This window comes from Pipistrellus kuhlii, unplaced genomic scaffold (assembly GCF_014108245.1).
Source record: "Pipistrellus kuhlii isolate mPipKuh1 unplaced genomic scaffold, mPipKuh1.p scaffold_m20_p_12, whole genome shotgun sequence".
Lineage (NCBI taxonomy): Eukaryota > Metazoa > Chordata > Mammalia > Chiroptera > Vespertilionidae > Pipistrellus > Pipistrellus kuhlii.
Genome location: NW_023425427.1, coordinates 25,393,984 through 25,415,122, shown reverse-complemented (window position 1 = coordinate 25,415,122; position 21,139 = coordinate 25,393,984). Strand labels below are relative to the sequence as shown.

Here is a 21,139-nt window from a genome sequence, read left to right as displayed (position 1 = left end):
CACTACAAAATATTAGAAATACTTTATAAATATTTGAAAGTAAGTTAGGTTATTGCTATATATTTATTTTAGAATTATAAGCAACATGATTGTTCCTAGATACTGATTTTACGGTAACAGCTCCAGTTTTAATATCAGTGGGTTATAACATAAATGTGTACTGTATATTAAAATTTTTTTTAATCAGAATATTTACTTAACTAGAAATTCATAGGTAACTCTGTTAATTATTAGAATTTGCTATATTATCTTGTCATTGAACCTCAAGAACCTGATATCAGTGCGATGCTTGTATATAAGGGCTTCCTGTAGAATTACTCACCTGTAATGAATATCCATGTTTTGTAGAAATGTAATAGAGATGTCAGATATGTTTTATCCTATTCAGCTCTGTAAGGAAATAGGAGTTTCTGACTTAAAAATAATACATTGGTTAATCTTAGTATAAAGGAGAGAAAAATAATTATTTGTGTTATTGATATGCCTCCACAGGAAGACTATTTAATTAGACCTTATGAGATATTAAATAAAAGAATAATTGTTGTGTCTTCCTTGCTAATAACTTTATAATAATAATGGCAGAAGCAAATATCAAATTATTGTAATTATGTAAATTTTCATTGTTACACAAATATTAATTCATTTAGTTTGTTTGACCCTGTGAAGGAAGTGCCATTTCTATTCTCATTTTTTAAATAGTAGTTTAAATGTTTGTTGGTACCATACTGTTAATTTTTTATTTTTTGGTGGTTTTATTTTAGGATATGATGACACCTATAAATTTGGGGAAAAAGACTATTTATTTAGTTTCATTCTTTGAAGGCTTACAACGCATTATTTTATTCACTGAAGATCCAAAGGTATTTAAAGTGACATATGAAAATGAGAAAGCAGAATTAGCAGAGCAAGAAATTGTGTTGGCATTACAAGATGTTGGACTTTCTCTCGTCAACAATTACACAAAGCAAGAAGTAGCCTATATTGGCATTACAAGGTTAGATGCATTACAATTTGAGTATGATCAGTTCTTTATCATCAAGAATGGTGATTGTAAAATCTGAAATAATTTAGTTTAACATCTTTGTTTTGATTTAGCCATGATACTAAGATAATGCTAATTATAAAGTGCTTGTGAGATTTTTTTTTTGCCCTTGAGATAGATATACGAAAAATCAAATTTATAAATCCCTTTTTATATTGCTCTGCTCTTAAAAAGTTAGACTTATTCAACTTATCAAAAGTATACTTTCTTTATTTAACATGCCTAATGTTATCCCACCACCATGCAGGGTATTTTGATGCTCCTTAAATAGTGGTTCAAGGAATAAAGACAATCACATTCTAATTTGACCTTAAAACTTTAAGATCTAATAAGGTAATATTGATTTTATTATTCCCCAAATAAGTCACCATTAGTAAAACTTTGTTTTCCCTATGCCCTTAATATTTCCATTTATAAATACTTAAAATAAATTTCTGTGTATTAGTACCTAATTTGAGAGTATTGCTAGATTCTAGTTTGTATAACCTGGATCTTTTAACTTAAACTAATGTACAGATATATGTGTACTAGAAGCCCCATGTACAAAGATTCGTGCAAGAATGGGCCTTCCTTCCGTTGGCTGCCAGCACCGTCTTTGCTCTGGCCAGAGCCACCTTTTTGCTCCGGCCCTGAGCTGCCTTTCCGCCTTCCCACACTGCCCAGGGGCCTGGAGCAGCCAGTGGCGGTGTGGAACATCTGTGTTTTCGCCATGGTGACAACACAAGCATCCTGCCCTGCCCCCGGCTGCTTGGGGTTAATTTGCATGCTCGCTCCTGATTGGCTTGTAGCATTGTGAAGATACGGTCAATTTGTATCTTATTCTTTTATAAGTGTAAATATCTTTATAAACTATGTGTAATCCAGATTTAAATTTATTTTTCTTATAAATGCATCTAGATATGTCCCTAACTCTTCATTGACTAGAATATATTCTAAAAGGGATATATAAATATTATTTCTAAAAAAAGTTTATTTTTTAAACAAAAATGTCAAATAGACAACCTATTATATGTTATGTCCTATGCTATGGTGTGCATGCAAGTGGGAGTAACACATGGTTCCTATCTTTTTTTAAATTAAGTGAACATAAATTTTAGAAGGAATAAACAAATGGAGTACTTAATAAAATTAAACAACTTACATTCTAAAACAGAGTGAAGTAGTTTTAGAATGTGGGTAGATTTTTTGTTCTATATTTAATTCTTTTGGCAATTTTTTACTGAGATAGATTTGTTTCATTAATTCTCTCATTTTCCTAGATTGTTTCACACTCTCTTTTTAAACCCCATTCCCTCTCTAAGCTCTGTGCCTTGCATCCCATTTCACTGAGAAAATTGAAGCAGTCAAAAAGGAACTTTGACCCTTAGGCAGTTTGGCTCCTCAGGTTAGATTCCAGTCAAGGGCATGTACCTTGGTTGCACACTCCAGTAGGGAGTGTGCTCTTGTCAATGTTTCTAACTCTCTATCCTTCTCCTTTCCTTTTTGTAAAAAGTCAATAAAATTCATTTTTTAAAAAGGAACTTTCAAAGACCCATCCCCCAATATCAACTTCCTACTCACCAGCATTTATTACCTATATATTATGCTGACATACTTATCCACAGTTATCATAGGTGTATCATATGTGCTATTTAAAACAAATTTTTCTGCTTTTGTATTGTATTCTATTCCCTTTTACTTCTTGAGACACTGATCTAGCAATTCTCTTTTTTCTTTCTCTTGTCCACAATTTCTGACTCTGTTTTGGATTGTTCCCATCAGTGTTATTTCTCTCAACTTAAATTTTTTTTCTCAATACTACTTTCTCTGCTACCTACTGTCTATTTCTTTGCTTCCTTTTATAGCCAAGCTGCCCAAAAGTGTTGTTCATGACAAGAGTTAAATATATTCACTACATTCAATTATTTTTTACCCATTTTTTTCTTTGTCACTCCCAATAGGCTTTGGCTCTCAACGTTCCTTGAAACTGGTGTCAAGATCACTCTAGGGATGTATATATTGCCAGGTCCGAAGTACAATTTCCAGCCCCCTTGTTACTTAAAAGTTCATAACATTTAATACATATTCCTCCTTTGAATGACCTCCAGGATTCCTTACCTTGAGTTTTTTCCCCCCTCCCAATATTCTCAGTCTCATTTGTTGGTTTCTTGTCTTCTCCATTGGGTGCCCTGAGGCACTCAAACTGAATCCTCTTCTCTGTTTCAATTTTATGATTTCAAATAACACAGATATGCTGAATTTTCTAGAAATACATCTTCAGCTAGATTTTTCTTTGTGAACTCCAAGCATGTATATCCAGCTGCCTACTTAAATTTCGTACTAAAATCTAAGTGACTTATCTATCTATATAAAACCTTAATATGCAAATTGACTGAACAGTGGAACAACCGGTCGCTATGATGCGCACTGACCACCAGAGGACAGACTCTAAATACAGGAGCTGTGTCATAATGGTCAGTACACTCCCACAGTGGGAGCTGGGCTCATGGCTGGCAAGCGCAGTGGTGGTGGTGGAAGCCTCTCCCACCTCCACAGCAGCACTAAGGAGAGCAAGCCGAGCGGTAAGGAACAGCCAGCAGGCAGTCCTAAGCCGGCAGGCAGACCTCCCCCGAGAGCTCCTGGACTGCCATAGGGGTATAAGCTGGGCTGAGGCACTTCCCTCTTCTTCCCCCTCCCCCAGTGCATGAATTTCATGCACCAGGCCTCTAGTACTTTATATGGGTTTAACTCCCTTTTCCTGATATTCTTCCAAGTATACCTCCTCAAGTTAATGACAAATACATCCTTCTAGTTGCTCAGGCCAAAAGTATTGGAATACTTTTGTTCCATCTCTTTATTTCACACCCCACATCTAATCCATCTAGAAGCTATGTGCTAGCTCTACCTTTAAAACACACATAGGATCTGACCACTTTTCACTACCTCAGTTTTGTTACCCGAGGCAGAGCCCTCACCGTTTCTCTCCCAGCTTACTACATTAAACTCCTAATAAATTTTTCTGCTTCTAGCCGTCATTCCCTTTTTCTCTTTCCCCTATCCTAGCAGTATATTTCTAACAAAGCTTAAGTTAGATTGTGTCATTGATCTCATAACCTTTTAACTGTTATTCATCTCAGAGTAAAACTCAAAGTCTTTACAATATCCTACAAGGCTTTCCCATTATTTGGCCTTTGTCTTACTTCATCTTCTACTCTTCTTTAAAAAATCCTCACCTGAGCATATTTTTCCATTGACTTTTACGGATAATGGAAGGGATGAGTATAGACAAAAAGTGAGAAACATTGATGTGAGAGACACCTGGATGGGTTTCTGCCCACACACTCTGTCCACTGAACCAAACAGGCTAGGGCTCAGCTTCTACTCTTAATATGTTCCAAGTATGCCTGTCTCCTTGCTCTTCTTCATATACTAGAAGCGTGCTCACAGAGTCTTTGCTCTAACTAGTCCCTCTACTTGAAATGTTCTCCTGTTGTCTTCTGGATAAATTCCCTGATCTTTAAGTTCTTGAAATCTCACTTCCATGACACCCCTGTTGACTGTTCACTTTTAACACTGCAACCCCACAACTTTGCATATCCCAATACTCCATATCCACCTTACCTTGTCTACTTTTTCTTCTTTCAAAAGCATTTCACCTCCTAATATATTAAATATGCTAATTTACTATATTTAGGACGTTCTTTCTATCACTCCTCAGCTAAAATGAAGCTAAAGAATGGCAGTGATGTTCACTGCTAGTATTCCTGCTGGAATGGTGCCTAAGTAGGAATTTAATGTGATTGATTGAGTTGAGGATATTGCAAAATTTTTACTCAAGATTTTGTAATTCATGTAATAAACCAGTTAAAATGAAAATGTATATAAATTAGTACCATGATTTTTGTTTTCATATATAAGTTCTGATGTGGTTTGGGAGACAAAACCCAAGAAGAAGGCAAGATGGAAGCCAATGAGTATAAAACACACTGAGAAGTTAGAGAAAGAATTTAAGGAATATACTGAATCTTCACCTTCAGAAGATAAGGTTGTTGAGTTGGACGCTAATATTCCGGTAATATTTTTAAGTCCTGATATGAAGTTTTAATTTTTATCTATTGTAATTAAATTAATCACTGGTTAATATGTAAGCAAAGTTTTGTTTCCTTACATAACAGTGAATGCTATCATATATACTTAATATAAAATATTAAAAACTCAGACTTTCTCTTGAGATAATTGTGATCTATTCCTTGGTTAACAAGCCAGTAACTTTTTACTTTTTAATTATTTATAATGTTATTTTATATTTATCACTTGTTTGGGGTAAATTTTAGTAAATTTACATAAAAAGTGATACAACGAAGCTCTAAGGAATAGCTGAATGATTTTGTGAATTATATGGATATGGGCTATAAAATTCTCATTCTAAACCTAATTGAATATTTAGCCTATTATTTTCATTAATATTTTTAAAATTTTGGTACACATTTCTAATTTTAATCAGTTATGAGTAAAAAGAAATTCCATGTGTTTTTTTGGGGGCTGCCATATTTTTCAGGTTCGCTTTACACCTAGTGGCAATAACATGAAAATTCTGCAACCACATATAATAGCTATACGAAGAAATTACCTGCCAGCATTAAATGTGGAATATAATACATCTGCACATCAATCATCATTTAGAATTCAAATTTATAGAATACAGGTGAGTCTGAATAGATAGTCAAATTATATTATAAAATAAACTAATTTATTCCCATGGTCTGTTTTAATAATTCCATTTCAATGTGGAACTAGACTTTTTGATTCCTTCTTCTTAAATCTTGTTATTCTAGTCAGGTTCTTTAATTAACATATGAATATACTAACATGGGATTTTTGTTTTTGTTTTTGTTTTGTTTTTTAGATCCAAAACCAGATACATGGTGCTGTATTTCCATTTGTATTTTATCCTATTAAGCCTCCCAAGTCAGTCACCATGGATTCAGGTTTGTCTATATCTTTAGATTGCTCTAAAAATGGTTGTATTAACTGTTTGGTTTATTTTACTATAATAATATGAAATGAAACCATTTTACTCAACTAATTTCAACAGAACTCTTATTGAATACTGAAGAAAAGAGTAATTAAAAATATATATTTTAATGTTAAATGCTACTTTAAAAAAATTACAGTGTTTAAAACTGATTTAAAAGCCACTTTTAAATGAGACCTTTGAGTAAACTGTGATGAAGTTCAAATTCAGATTGTTTTCTAACCACAGGAACTGCCCTAATCCCCAGATGAGAATGATTACAGGCCTTTCTTCCATCCTCTCTTCCCTTCACCTTTTTCTTTCTTTGCTGTTGCTCTTCCCTTCACTTTTTCTCCCCTTCCCACTACCCTGTTCCCCCTTTTCTTTCCACAGCCATTTTCATACCACTGACTTTACACTATCTAAAGGAGTATTCATAATCTGCTTGGAAGTTTATTGACCAATATAAACTTTCACCTAGAAGTCAAGGGCAAGATCCTGAAATCTGTGTTTCCACAAAGTTTCCCTGGTGGTTCTAATGCTTGCTTTTAATTTAAAGAATTAGCAATCCTTAGAGGGAGTATAAATTAAAAAAAAAAAAATCCTGGAGTCTGAAATTAAGACTGTAATGGGTTATGCAAATATTAGTAATTTTAGTTGATATTCACCATTTAATAAATAATTTAGTTATCCATGGTGGCGTGTATTATATGGTAAGAAAATGCTGCTTATCTTTCTTTTAAAGCACCATGGGATTAATCATATTTATTACCCTTTACAGCACCCAAGCCCTTTACTGATGTCAGTATTGTCATGAGATCTGCAGGGCATTCCCAGATATCACGTATTAAGTAAGTGTCCTAGTATATTCCTTGTGTATTTATTTAATGTTTTGGTTTAAATTGTACTCTTAAAAAAAAAAAGTAAATTTCAAATAAGTCGAAGATTTAAATGTACAATAACAAATTATAAAGGTCATAGAAAATGTCTATTAATTATTTTATAATTATGGAGTTTCAGAAGGCTTTAAATAAAAGACATGTAGGTATTAAATAGTTATTCTAAATTATGAGCATCTTATTATTTTCCTTTTTGTTTATTTGTTTTCTCAAGTTCTCTGTAATTGCTGCACATTGTTAGAAACAAGAGAGAAAATCGTATTTTCAAATTCAGTCACTACCCAGTCCTAGAAATCTAACATTTATAGAAATATTCATCTATGTATTATTCCCTTATTTCTTGTTTTCTTTGCCCTATTACCAAGACAAACATTATTCTCTTGCTTTTTTCTTTTTTAAATCCTGAGGATTTTTTCCCCATTTATTTATTTATTTTTTGAGAGAAACATGGATGTGAGAAACAAACATCTATTGGTTGCCTCCTGCAAGCGCCCCAACCAGGGATCGGATCCACAACTTCAGAATGTGCCCTAACTAGGAATTGAACCCACCACCTTTAGATATATGGGACAATGCTCCAACCAACTGAGACACACTGGCCTGGCTATTCCTTTGCTTTCCAAATTATAGTTTTATTATAATTTAAATAATGTCTATCTAATGTGTACCTAAACATTATGCTTCTTAGTTTTCCTTTTCTCCCCATAAATAAAAAATTTTTTCAAACTGTACAATAATCCTTGGACTTTTTTTTAAAATTAAGCTTTTTACTAAAATGTATTCATTTTGTGGTATGTAGCTAGAGTTTATCTATAAATACTAATAAATGTTAAATGACTGTATACCACAATTTACTTATAGATTTCCTCTCCATAGGCATTTTCATACTTGTGTTTATTGCTATTATGAACAGTGTTGTCATGACATTCCTCTAGAAAGTTCTAAGTTTTAACATTCTAATATTTAATACTTTTTCTTTATCTAATTTTCTTAATACTGTTAATTGATGACATTTAATATTTTCTGCTTTGTAATATAGATACTTCAAAGTGTTGATCCAAGAAATGGATCTCAGGTTAGATCTTGGGTTTGTCTATGCACTAGCAGAACTTATGACAGAAGCTGAAGTAACTGAAAAAACGGAGGTAAGACTTAAAATAATAAATAATAGCATTGACGGTAAGGATTAGAGAACAACAAACTGAGAAAAATGTTAACTATCCTGATAAATTCTTAAAATGTTAAAATGGTTTTGTTTCATTTTAAAAATATTTTTATTACGCTGCTCTGGTGAATACATTGGCAGAAATTATTTTTTCAGATTATAGAAGACACGAATAGTCTTAAGCAAGACTATATAGACCCAAGACAAGTTAAAATAGCCTTTTAAAGTGAGATAGCAAATAAGAGGAAAGGTTTTTAGTCAATAGTAGGAGGAAGAGGATAATCAGTCAAGTTCACATTACTGGTGTGTGTTGTTTTTTTTTTTTTTCAATTTTACTTTTCTTGTTTACTTTTGTTTAGACTAATAATTTAGAATAGCGATTTTCAACCAGTGCACTGTGGCACACTGAGGTGCTGTAAGAATTGTAAAAATGTGCAATATTTGACTATTTAAAAAAAACACAATTATTTATTACAATACAAAAATAAATGGGTTAGATTAGTGGCCTTTTTGAATAAAATCTATAGTTGCATAAGGAAAAGCTTAGCATCTTTTAATGGAATGGATGGAAACATAGAAGATATGCTTATTAGTTTATGAATGACAGAACTTTCCTAACAAAAGAAATATTAGTTTCTCTCCTGAGGCAGTATCATCCTAATTATGAATGATCTTGGATCTAAATTTTATAGGGGAGTATTCTGTAGTGTGTGAGCTATTGGCTTAGTTATTTCCTGAAGATAAGTCCCTTAAGTTTTTAATATTTTATGTTCCTTTATAGGTTGAACTTTTTCATAAAGATATAGAAGTTTTCCAAGAAGAATATAAAACAGTTTCATTAGTAGATTCATCACAAGTCAGTCTCTATGAATATTTTCATATATCTCCTATCAAGGTAGGGGAAAGTAAATTACTTTTATTATCTATGATAATCTAGATAATAGCAAATTTAATGGGTCTGTTGGGTAGGCATAAAATTTAAATTATATTCTTGGATAGTTTATAAATTCTGTAACTTCACAATTGCAAATATAAATAACAAACAATAACCCTTGAAAAATTTTATTCTTAAAATAATTTCTCCATATGGAACTAATACTGGAGCTGCCCACAGCATGTGTTTTATATGTTTATGTCTTGACCTAACAGATTTCCTTAGTGTTAAGGTATCTAATGACAATTTTCTAAATTTTGCATATGATGTATGTATAAATTTTTTAAAATTGAGTTGTAATTAATACATTAAATTTATTTCAGGTGTACAATGTAATGATTTGATATTTGTATAGACTGTGAAATGATCATCACAATATATCACCGTCTGTCTGTATACAGTGTTATATTTTAATTATTTTTGTGATGAGAACATTTAAGACTCGTCCTTTAGCAACTTTCAAGTATGCAGTACAGTACTAACTATAGTGTAAACATTTTAATTTATAAATTAATCTTAATTTAAGTTTTGAAGATTGGATGTAACTAAATATAAGTTCTTAACACAAAGTTTTCATGAGTTACTTACAGAATACTTGAAATATTGTATATCTGAGTATACAGCATGTATATGCATACAGTACAAAAGTGCTTTTTAACATCCTGCTACCTTAGTTCTAATAGCTGAAACATTCATTTGTGGAGATATTTACTTCAACAACTTTAACTTCTAGATTATTGTCACTAAAAATGTATAAAAGTTGATATTTTCCTAGATTTACCAAAAGAACTGAGTTGAACTAAATATATCATTATACATTGCTGAATTTAAAATTTAAAAAGAACTGTATTAGATTTAAAATCTTTTAAACTTTTCACTTACTAAATTTGGCACAGTCTTATTAATTTTGAAATTTTATTTGTGGTGTAGTGACTTTAAAATAAAATTGGATATTAAAAATGAATATTGTCATTATGAAGGTACTGATTTAAATATTTATCTCTATCTTTTTAGTTGCATTTAAGTGTTTCACTGAGTTCGGGTAAAGAAGCAGCTAAAGACTCAGAACAACATGAAGGATTCATTGCAATTAGTTCTTTAAATCTCTTGTTGAAGAGTATTGGCGCCACTCTTACAGATGTACAAGATGTAGTTTTTAAGTATGTTTAAACTCAATTCTATAAATTGATGAAAAATCCATTTTATATTCACACACAAATTTATAAGTGAAAAATGTGTAAAGTACACTGCAGAGCTTAGGCACAATATGGTTTTACTGTTAAGTGTAAAATAACTTAGGTACCATATACCTGTTAATCCTTAACTTTTAAAAAACTAATTACTTGTTAAGTAATTTCCTTTAAAAATAGAGACAGGAGTCATACATGTTGGTACACTCCTTAAAGCTTGTCTGGTCTAGGGAAGAATTCTAAGCAGCTGTGTGTGCCTAAAAGATGTGACTCTAAGGCCTATGAGATCAAGACTCTTTAAAGTATATGTGGCTAGGAAAAATGAATGTCATGACTGGGGAAATGAAGGGATCAGTTTAAATGCTACCATTAGGAACTTAAATTTGTGTCATTGTGGGAGCTATTAGATAGAGTATCTGACCAAAAAGAGTCCAAGTCTGAACGGAGACCTCAGATAAGAATGCCCTTTTCAATTACCACCTTGAAATGTTACTAAAAATATTAAGAATCAGTGAGAACAGTAAGAGATATCTCTAAGTCTGGGTAAAGTTAGGTAACAGTCAAATTAAAGAACATAGATTTGAAAACATCACATCAGGAATAAAGTGAGAATTCTAATCTTGCTACTATCTTATCTACTAGAATAGAGATTCCAAGTATCTAGTTGATTGGGTGTATGATGGGAACATGTTATAAGTAAACATATCTTCATTTCTCTGTAGTCAGCTGTTCAGGCAGGCCCTGCAGCAATGAACTCTGGTCATTCTTGAGCAACCACTGACATTTATCTCAGTGTGTTCAACATTTTCTATGTGGGCCATGATAGGACAAAGTTGACAAATGTAAGTTCATGTCCATGGATCCAAGGGCTCTCTGATCCTCTAAATTATGTGGAAAATGTGTGTATGTTAGTGGCTTTTCTGAAGGTAAGATCCATAGCTTTCACCGGATTTTTTAGAGCTTTTCCAACCAGAATGTGCAGAGATATATGTAAAAGAGTAGGTTTTCTGGTTGGCATGGGAAAGACTGAAGGAAAAGATTTAGAGAAAAATTCTAAGGAAAATAAAAACTTAATAAGTACCCTTTCTCTCTGCCTATCTCCCTCTCCCCATGCACAAACCTACATTTTTAATGTGGTTTCTTTTTCAGGCTTGCATTTTTTGAACTCAACTATCAGTTTCATACAACATCTCAACTGCAATCTGAAGTAGTAAGACATTATTCAAAACAGGTTTGTCAGATTATTTTACAAAGGGGTAGAGTGATATAAAATAGTGAAACTGTCTGTCTATACCTATATAATGTAGATTTGGCAAGGAAGTTAATAGTTATTTTCAAAAATTTAAGGCATGTTTTTTTTATTTTCAGAATTATAGAAAGAGGCTCTGGCCAAGTAATTCAGTTTTTAGAGCTTTATCCCAATATGCCAAGGTTACAAGTTTGATCCCATATCAGGGAACATATATGAATCAACCAGTGAATGCATAAATAAGTAGAACAACAAATAGATGTTTCTCTCTCTCTTTTGCTAAATTCAATAAATAAAAAAATTTTTTTTAAAAGAATGGCCATTTCAATTTTCTGTCCTTCTAATTTTTAGCTGTGTTCCCAAATCTTTTCTGAAACAATGTAGAATACATATAAACCTTAAATAAAATATTAATTTACCACACTTACTTAAAAAAACTAGGTTCAAGGGAAACTATTAGTAACTGATGAACACAGTTGATTTTTAAATATATTTTTATTGATTTTAGAGATGAAGGGAGAAAGAGAGAAGCATCAATGATGAAAATGATTGAATGGCTGCCTCTTACACACCCCCTACTGGGGATTGAGCTCAAAATTTGGGCATGTGCCCTTGTCTGGAATTGAACCTGGGACCCTTCAGTTCATAGGCCAACACTATCACACTGTGCCAAACTGGCAAGGGGGAATACAGGATATTTTCAATGTAAATGAGTTACTAAGTCTGCTAGAAATATTATTTTAGTGGATTTTTTTCCCTACATTTGGAAAGACTCCAGTATCCTAATATATAAAAACCCTGGGTCCATCACATCCACAATGACTGGGAGGCTCAACCAATCAGAAGTCAGTTGTGCAGTCAGCTATGGCTGCATGCAGAGTGACCCAGCACTGATTGCCAAGGGGGCTATGAATCAGGCCTGAAGAGAGGCCTGATCCATAGTCTTTGTGGCAGCTGTTGATCAGCACTTCTCTCTTTCTTTCCCTCCCTAGTCAGCAGTCATGCCTTCATTTCTCTCCAGGCCTCCACTGGGGCTGCTGATCAGCCCCCAGAGACACTGGCATAGAAACTGACCAATCAGAACCAAATCTGGGTCAACTGTGAGGAGCTAATGGCTGCCTAGGAGGCGGAGCTTTTGACACTGGCATAGAAACTGGCCAATCAGAACCAAATTGGCCGGCAGGGGAGGGCATTTGGGGAGAGATCAGGCCTGCAAGGGAGGGTAGTTGGGGGCAACCAGATCGGCAAGGGAGGGCAGTTAGGGGTGACCAGGCTGGCAGGAGAGGGCAGTTAGGGGCAATCGGGCTGGCAGGGGAGCAGTTAGGTGTTGATCAGGCTGGCAGGGGAGTGGTAAGGGGTGATCAGCCTGGCAGGCAGAATCAGGCAGTCAGGCAGGCAGACAGGTGACTAGTTGGGAGCCAGCAGTCCTGGATTGTGAGAGGGATATCCCCTGAGGGTTCCCAGATTGGAAAGGGTGCAGGTTGGGCTGAGGGACACACACCCTCCCCCCACCGTGCACAAATTTCATGCATGTGCCTCTAGTTTTTATATAACTTACAGGGCATCTTAGACAGCTGTTGAATAGTAGGTAGATATCTGAGCATGACTCAAGAGGTTAGGGTTTGGATACCAGATTTTCCATTCAACCTCTGTCTGGCCCTATGCATTGTTTGATCTGTATATTTCTCCAGCCTATAAAATGATGGTAGTATTAACAACTTTCACACATAGTTTTAAAAGTACAAGTATTTTGAATATTCTAAAGTATCATCTAAATCACTCATTATTTCTAATATTCTAACACTGAATTACTTTTTAAAAACTGTGACTAGTGACAAATAAGGTAATATATGGTTTAGGTGTTGAAATTGATGATGAGGGTATTTAGTCTGAAAAATTGGATGTGTACTAAGTTTAAGAAAAAATATTAAGTCTGATAATCCAAATTAATTAATGTTTATATTTTCTTTTTAGGCCATTAGGCAAATGTATGTACTCATTCTTGGACTTGAAGTTTTGGGAAATCCTTTTGGTTTGATTAGAGAATTTTCTGAAGGTGTAGAAGCATTTTTCTATGAACCTTACCAGGTAAAACAGTTACTCTTACATTGTGCAACATATCACACTAATACTGTTGAAAAAATAATGCATTCCAATTGTTAGCTTGAATTGTAGATGTAAATAGATTTTGTGAGCCACAAAGGAACATTATTTTGCAGCAAACAGTGGTAACAACTTTTGAGAAATGTGGGAGGAAATTTTTACCTTTCCCCTCACAGTTTAAACTTAAGACTTTAAACAAATATACTGAATTTTAAGTGTTCTGTTGTAAAATTAAAGGTGGATAAAATTCACACTCTAGGAAGAATATTATAGACAGGCAGTTTGCTATGCATAATAGTATGCACAGCTAGCACTGTGCAAAGCAATCTCAATGGCAAAAATTATGATTTTTCTATGTCCTTAAAAATTTCTGTTAGAATGTTCCCACTTTCACACTTAAAAAAGTAGATAATGAAAAAAAAAATAGCAGAACATTTATTTTGTACAATGTAATTTAAAACATTAGATATATTAGGATTTAAAGTGTTTTTATTTCATAGAAATTATCAAGAGTAGTGTGTGTTCACCTTCTTATCATATAACATACAGAACAAACATCTTTTGTGCACTTTGATGAATAGTCATTCTCCTTTCTAAGTTTGAATTAACTTACAACACTTAATCCTTTTCACTTGTAATATTATGAAATATTTGAGACTTCTGTTAATGTGAAGTTTTCTCTGGTTGTCTCTTTCTCAGGCTCATCCCTCCCACCCCCCGCTGCTATTTTCTTCATATCAATTAGTGCACTTTTAAAAGTAAACATAGTCTTATTTGTTGTTTTGACCCTTTAGGGAGCCATCCAGGGTCCTGAAGAGTTTGTGGAGGGAATGGCACTAGGACTGAAGGCATTAGTTGGTGGAGCTGTTGGTAAGAAACAGAATGCCCTCGTGAATATGATTTGCTGGAAAGTAATGATATATTTGCTCTTACTGAAGATATGTTCATTTCTCCTAGGTGGATTAGCTGGTGCTGCCTCCAAAATCACTAGTGCTATGGCAAAAGGGGTAGCAGCTATAACTATGGATGAAGACTACCAACAAAAGAGGAGAGAAGCCATGAACAAGCAACCGGCTGGTCTTAGAGAAGGCATCACTCGCGGAGGAAAAGGCTTAGTTTCTGTAAGACATTTCCCAGTGTTGTGAATATTATAGGAAATACCTATTTTATTATTATTATTATTTATTGTTGTTGTTGTTGTTATTATCATTATTATTACTGTTGAAGCCTGGTGCACAAAATGCACGCATGGGTAGGGTCTCTAGGCCTGGCTGGTGATCAGCCTATTAGGGCCTTCTGTCTGCTGCCTGGGGCCTTCCTTTTTTCCTTACCACCCCCTCATGGTCAGCGTATATCATAGCAAGCAATTGAACTCCCGGTCTCCTAGTTGAACTCCCTAGGGGACACTTTGCATATTAGCCTTTTATATATATACTAGAGGCCCAATGCATGCAATTTGGGCATAGAGGATCCGTCAGCTGGCCTGCACCATCTCACATCTGGGACCCCTTGGGGGATGTTTGACGTCTGGATCAACCCTAAACCTGCAGTCGGACAAGCCTCTTGTAATCCAGGACCACTGGCTTCTACCTGCTTGTCTGCCTGCTTGCCTTATCATCCCTAACCACCTCTGCCTGCCAGCTTGATCGCCCCCTAACTACTCTCCCCTGCTGGCCTGATCACCCCTAACTGCCTCTGCCTCGGCCCCTTCCATTGCCACCGCCACCATGGCTTTGTCCAAAAGGATGTCTGGAAGATACACAGTCTAATTAGCGTATTACCCATTTATAAGTATAGATTATTAGTATAAATATAGATTATTGTTTTAAAGATTTGTGGGATTTTAAAGTTGATTTCAGAGAAGAAGGGAGAGAGGGAAGGAGAAATAGAGAAACATCAGTGCTGAAAGAGAGTCATTGATCGGCTGCCTTACTGGGGATTTAGCCCACAACCTGGGCATGTGCCCTGACTGGGAATCAAACCATGACCCCTTGGTTCATGGCTCAACACTCAACGACTGAGCCACACTGGCTGGGCAGAAATATATTTTAAAGCCATATTCTGTGAATAAGGAAATAGATATATAATTTACATTCCTTCAAGTATTATTTGCATGTTGGAGGAGTAATGTGTTGTGGCTTATATAAAATATGTTAGTAACCTCCAAAAACATTCTGTTTAAATAAAATAGTTAGGAAATACGTTAATTCCTATGATATCTAGAAAGCACAACTCTGTATTTTTATTTTTTTGTAAACCAGATTTGGTTCGTCAAGTCATTGTGTGAAACTGTTATAAATTTTAAATTGTGCTTTCCTTTTAGGGTTTTGTAAGTGGCATAACAGGAATTGTTACAAAGCCAATCAAAGGCAAGTATAATAGTTTCTTTAGGTGATATATATTACCAAGTGTTTCACAAGTTGATTAAATTTTCACTCTTAATCCAGTTGTCTAAATCTTTGTCTTTTTTATTTCTAGGAGCTCAAAAAGAAGGAGCAGCTGGTTTCTTTAAAGGTGTTGGGAAAGGTTTAGTTGGAGCAGTGGCAAGGCCTACTGGAGGCATCATAGACATGGCTAGCAGTACATTTCAGGGAATAAAAAGGTAAACTTTCTTTGATGGTAGGGTATGAGTGAAATGCTTAAACCATGAGAAATGAAATAAATCTGCTATTTGGCTTGAGGCACTCAGTTATAAAACCTGAAATATGACAAGTTGCATATGATCTTCCTAATTCCTTATGATATATTTTTTAAGTTGTTGCTATTGCATCACTTCAACTTGATAGAATTTTTTTTTTGTGTATTTGTCATCCATTCCCAGCAGCCTTGGCAGAAAAGGTTTGACAAGCAAGCTTTTTCATTTCTTTTTCAGAATACATTACAATAATGTAATGCTATGTGTCATTTATAATATTAGCAAATATTATATTGTTGCCCATTTATCTTATATAAGAGCATTGATTTAAAATCATGGATTTATCAGAGGAATTATTCCCCCCACTTCTTAGAACACTCTTCCCTCTGTTGTCAGCATGGTCACTTTCTTTATTCAGAAGTTGTCTTCCCAATGGGGCTTTCCATTGCCATCCTAAAACTTCAGTTTATTCCCTATCCCCACCTCAGATACTTCATATCTCTTTTCCCTACTTTATTTTTTTTTCTCTTTAGCTCTTATCACTATTTAACACACAGCACATTTTTCCTTGTTTAGTTGTCTCTCCTGCTAGTATGTAAATTCTATGAATGCAGTGGCTCTTGTTTCCACAGCACTTCAAATACTGCTTGGCATGTGGTAGTCTTTCTTTTTTTTTAATTGAGATCATTGTAAAGTCACATGCATTTGCAGGAAATAATGCAGATATTCTTCATACACTATAGTAGTATTATGTTTCCAATGGCTGTTGTAACAAACTATCACAAACTTGATGTCTTAAACCAGTGGTGGGAATGCCTGGCCAGAGGGCTATATAAGGCCCTCAAAATCATTTGGCTTGACCCCGTCAATCATTTGGTCTGACGAGACTCAAAATTCAATAAATCTAGTTTTTTTTCAAGCAGCATTCTCCTATATAATAAAGAGGTAATATGCAAATTAACCCTCATACCCTCACAAGATGACTGCCTATGACCAGGCCAGCAGGGGGGTTAGGGATGACCAAATGACTGAACAAACAAGTTGCATGGGGCAACCAGGCTGGCAGGGGGGTTAGTGAGGGACAACCAAATGACTGAACAGCAGGGGTTACCAGGCTGGGAGGGGGCCCCGTGAGGAGCAACCAGGCTGGCAGGGAGTGCAGTTGGGGGCGACCAGGCTGGCGGGGGGGGGGGGGGGGGGGGCAGTAAAAGGCAACCAGGCCGGTGGGGCGGGGAGCAGTTAGGGACTACCAGGCTGGAGGGGGGCGGGGGGGTCATTGAGGGTCAACTAGGCTGGTGGGGGAGGGAGGCAGTTGGGGGCAATCAGGCCATCAGGGGGTGGGCAGTAAGGAGTAAACAGGCTGGCAGAGGGGAACAGTTGCGGGGTGACCAAGCCTGGGGGGGGGCAGTTAGGAGCAACCAGGCCATCAGGGAGGGGGCAGTTGGGGACAACCTGACCAGCATCGGGGGCCAGTTAGGGCCATCAGGTCAGTAAGGGGTGTGGTGGCAGTTGGAGGTAATGAGGCCAACACACAGAAGCAGTAAGGGGCAATCAGGCAAGGAGTGGGGGCAGGGGGCAGTTAGGGATAACCAGGCAGGCAGGCAAATGAGAGATTAGGAGCCAGTGGTTTAGGATTATGAGAGGGATGTCTGATTGCTGGGTCTCAACCGACAGTCGAACATCTCCCAGGGGTCCCGAATTGGAGAGGGTGCAGGCTGGGCTGAGTGCCCCCCACCCCCAGTGCACAAATTTCATGCACCAGGCCTCTAGTAAATTTATATTGAGTTATATTAAGTGAATTATGTTATAAATATCCAAATGGCTGTTGGCAGAAAAAAAGTTTTCCCACTCTTGGCTTAGCTTTCTTGATAGCATTTTTTATTAAGTCTAATTTATCTGTATCTGTATTTGTGTTGGTTGCTTATGCTTTTGGTGTCATATATAAAAAAGCATTGCCTAATCCAAGGTCATGAAGATTTACACCTATATTTTCTTATAGCTGAGTAATAGTTTTATCTTCTCAATTAAGGTCTTTGATCCATTTCAATTAATTTTTGTGTATGAAGAGAGGTTGAGTTCAATTTTTTTTTCATGTGTATATATAGTCTCAACATCATTTGTGGAAAAGACTATATTTTCCCCATTGACTGATCTTAGTACCATTTTCCAAAATCTATTTATGCAAAACAGATAGCTGGGACTTTGATAGGGATTGTATTGGATGTACAATAATGTCTCATAGTTTTCAGTATGCATCTTCTTAATTTTATTTCTAAGTATTTTATTGTTTCAGGTGCTATTATATGTGTTTTTTTAAAAATGATTCTGTTTTTAATGATTTTGAGGTTTTAGCAAAGATAATTAGGCGAGAAAAAGAAATGAAAGGCATCCAGAACTGAAGGAAAGAAATAAAACTACCTTTATAATTTGATGATATGATCTTAGAAAACCTCTAATAAATCCACAAAATGACTATTTGGGATAACAAATAAATTTGGTAAGGTTGCATAATACAAAGTCAATATAAAAAAAGTAGATGTATTTTTATACACTAGCAATACACAACCTAAAAATGAATGAAAATATAATAGCACTTGCCCAGCTGGTATTGCTCAGTGATTGAGCATCGAACCCATGAACCAGGAGGTCAGGGTTCGATTTCCAGTCAGGGCACATGGCTGGGTTGCAGGCTAGATTCCCAGTAAGTGTCTTATGGGAGGCAGCCAACAGATGATTCTCTCTCATCCTTGGTTTTTATTTTTCTTGCCTAATTGCCTTTGCTAAAACCTCGAGTACAGTGTTGAAAAGGAGTTCCAAGAGCAGACATCTCTCTTGCTCCTAATTTTAGGGGGAAAGATTTTATTTTTTTCACCATTAACTCTGACATAAGCTCTGGATTTTTTGTAATGTCTTTTTTCAGGTGGAGGAAGATCCCTTCTATTCAGAATTTGTTGAGTATTTTATGAAAGGATATTGGATTTTATAAAATGCCTTTTTGGTTTCAATTAAGTTGATATTGTTTGCTTTTCCCTTTGGTTTATTACTATGGTACATTACATTAATTTTCATAATTGAGCCAACATACATATCTGGGATAAATTTCACTTGGTCGTGATGTATAACCCTTTTTATGTGCTGTTGGGTTTAGTTTGCTAATTTTTTTTGATGATTTTTTTTCGTGTGTGTGTGTGTGTGTGTGTGTGTGTGTGTGTATACATATACACATATACATACTAGAGGCCTGATGCACAAATCTGTGCATGGGTGGGTCCAGCCAGCCCTCCCTGATGGGGGCCGACTGAGCCAGGCTGGCAGGGAGGGGGAGTAGGGAATGCAGGGGGGCTGATTGGAGGTGGGGATGGCTGGGGGATGGGCCATGAGTGGTTGGGGGGCGCGGATCGGGGCCTGATCAGGTGGTTGGCCAGTTGTTCCAGCATCCTGGTCTCTTGGCTTTTATAGATAGATAGATAGATAGATAGATAGATAGATAGATAGATAGATAGATAGATAGATAGATAGCTTTGATAGATAGATAGATAGATAGATAGATGATTGATTGATAGATAGATAAATAAAGAGACATTGGTCTGTATTCTTTTCTTGTGATGTCTTTGTCTGGTTTTGGTATGAGAGTAACACTGTCCTCATAGAATGATTTAAGAAGTGTTTTCTTCATTTTTTTTAGGAAGAGTTTGTGGAGGATTTATGTTCATTTTTCTTTTAACATTTGATAAATTTTTTAAAGAAGCCATGTGGATTTGACTTTCATTTTTTGATTACTAATTCAGTATGTGTGTATGTTTGTCTATTACTTCAGTCAATTTAAATCTCTCTTTTTTTCTTTGTCAGTCCAGCTAATGCTTTGTCATCTTTGTTAACTTTATAAAAGAACCAATTTTTGGTTTCATCGATTCTCTCCATTATTTTTCTATTTCATTAACTCTAATATTTATTATTTAATTTTATCTTGCTCAATTCAGGTTTAGTTTGCTTTTATTTTTCTAGTATCTCAAGTGTTAAATTAGATTATCCATGTTGGAGTCTTTTTTTTTTTTTAAAGTCCACTTTCATGGCTATAAGTTTTCCTCTGAGCACTGCCTTTACTGCATTGCATTAAATTTTGTTTTGTTTTAATTCATCTGAAAGTAGTTACTTTCCTTTGTGATTTTTTTTTTCATTTGGGCTTTAGTTATTTAGGCTTCTGTTGTTTAATTTTCACAAGTTTGTGAATTTTCTAAATTTTCTTCTCTTCTAGATTTCTAATTTTATTCTGTGTGATTAGTTAACATATTTTGTATGTCTCGGTACTTTTATATTTATTGAGACATATTTTATGGCCTGACATATAATCAGTCCTGAAAAATGTTTCATGTGCACTTAAGAAGAATATGTAGCCGAAGCCGGTTTGGCTCAGTGGAAGAGCGTCGGCCTGGGGACTGAAGGGTCCCAGGTTCGATTCCGGTCAAGGGCATGTACATTGGTTGCGGACACATCCCCAGTGGGGGGTGTGCAGGAGGCAGCTGGTCATTGTTTCTCTCTCATCGACGTTTCTAACTCTCTATCCCTCTCAATTCCTCTCTGTGTAAAATCAATAAAATATATTTTTTTTTAAAAAGAAGAATATGTAATTTGCTGTTATTGGATTGAGATTTCTACAAATGTTTGTTAGGCCAAGTGGGTTATAGAATTCGTACAAGTCTTCTATTTCCTTGATGGTCTTCTATTTGGTATCCACTATTGAAAATTTGATATTAAAGTAAGTGTTATTGTGAATTGTTTTTTCTCTTTTCAGTTCTGTCAGTTTTTGCTTTGTTTATTTAGGGGCTCTTTTGTTAAGTACTTATATGTTTGTAACTTTTTAATCTTTTTTATGTATTTACCCTTTCTTCATAAAAAGTCCTTCTTTGTGTCTAAATCTTAGTATAACCA

At 35.2% G+C, this 21,139-nt stretch overlaps 1 protein-coding gene across 7 annotated transcripts in view; it reads left to right on the top strand.

The window, feature by feature from the left end:
• VPS13A (vacuolar protein sorting 13 homolog A) overlaps positions 1-21,139 on the top strand; it is a 170,303-nt gene that overhangs the window by 118,478 nt on the left and 30,686 nt on the right. For 6 of the 7 annotated variants that reach the window (XR_006741281.1, XR_006741282.1, XM_036433730.2 and 3 more), the window contains exons 54-67: positions 762-994; positions 4,940-5,093; positions 5,580-5,726; positions 5,928-6,009; positions 6,817-6,886; positions 7,974-8,079; positions 8,881-8,994; positions 10,048-10,193; positions 11,373-11,454; positions 13,447-13,560; positions 14,370-14,445; positions 14,533-14,696; positions 15,899-15,944; positions 16,054-16,177. Coding sequence is in view for 5 of the 7 variants with exons in the window: in XM_036433730.2 (XP_036289623.1) it covers positions 762-994; positions 4,940-5,093; positions 5,580-5,726; positions 5,928-6,009; positions 6,817-6,886; positions 7,974-8,079; positions 8,881-8,994; positions 10,048-10,193; positions 11,373-11,454; positions 13,447-13,560; positions 14,370-14,445; positions 14,533-14,696; positions 15,899-15,944; positions 16,054-16,177 (1,658 nt within the window). In the remaining 2 variants the exon portion in view is untranslated. Of the gene's footprint in view, positions 1-761; positions 995-2,343; positions 2,407-4,939; positions 5,094-5,579; positions 5,727-5,927; positions 6,010-6,816; positions 6,887-7,973; positions 8,080-8,880; positions 8,995-10,047; positions 10,194-11,372; positions 11,455-13,446; positions 13,561-14,369; positions 14,446-14,532; positions 14,697-15,898; positions 15,945-16,053; positions 16,178-21,139 lie in introns of those variants that run through there. The other variant, XM_036433737.2, reaches the window with a different exon arrangement.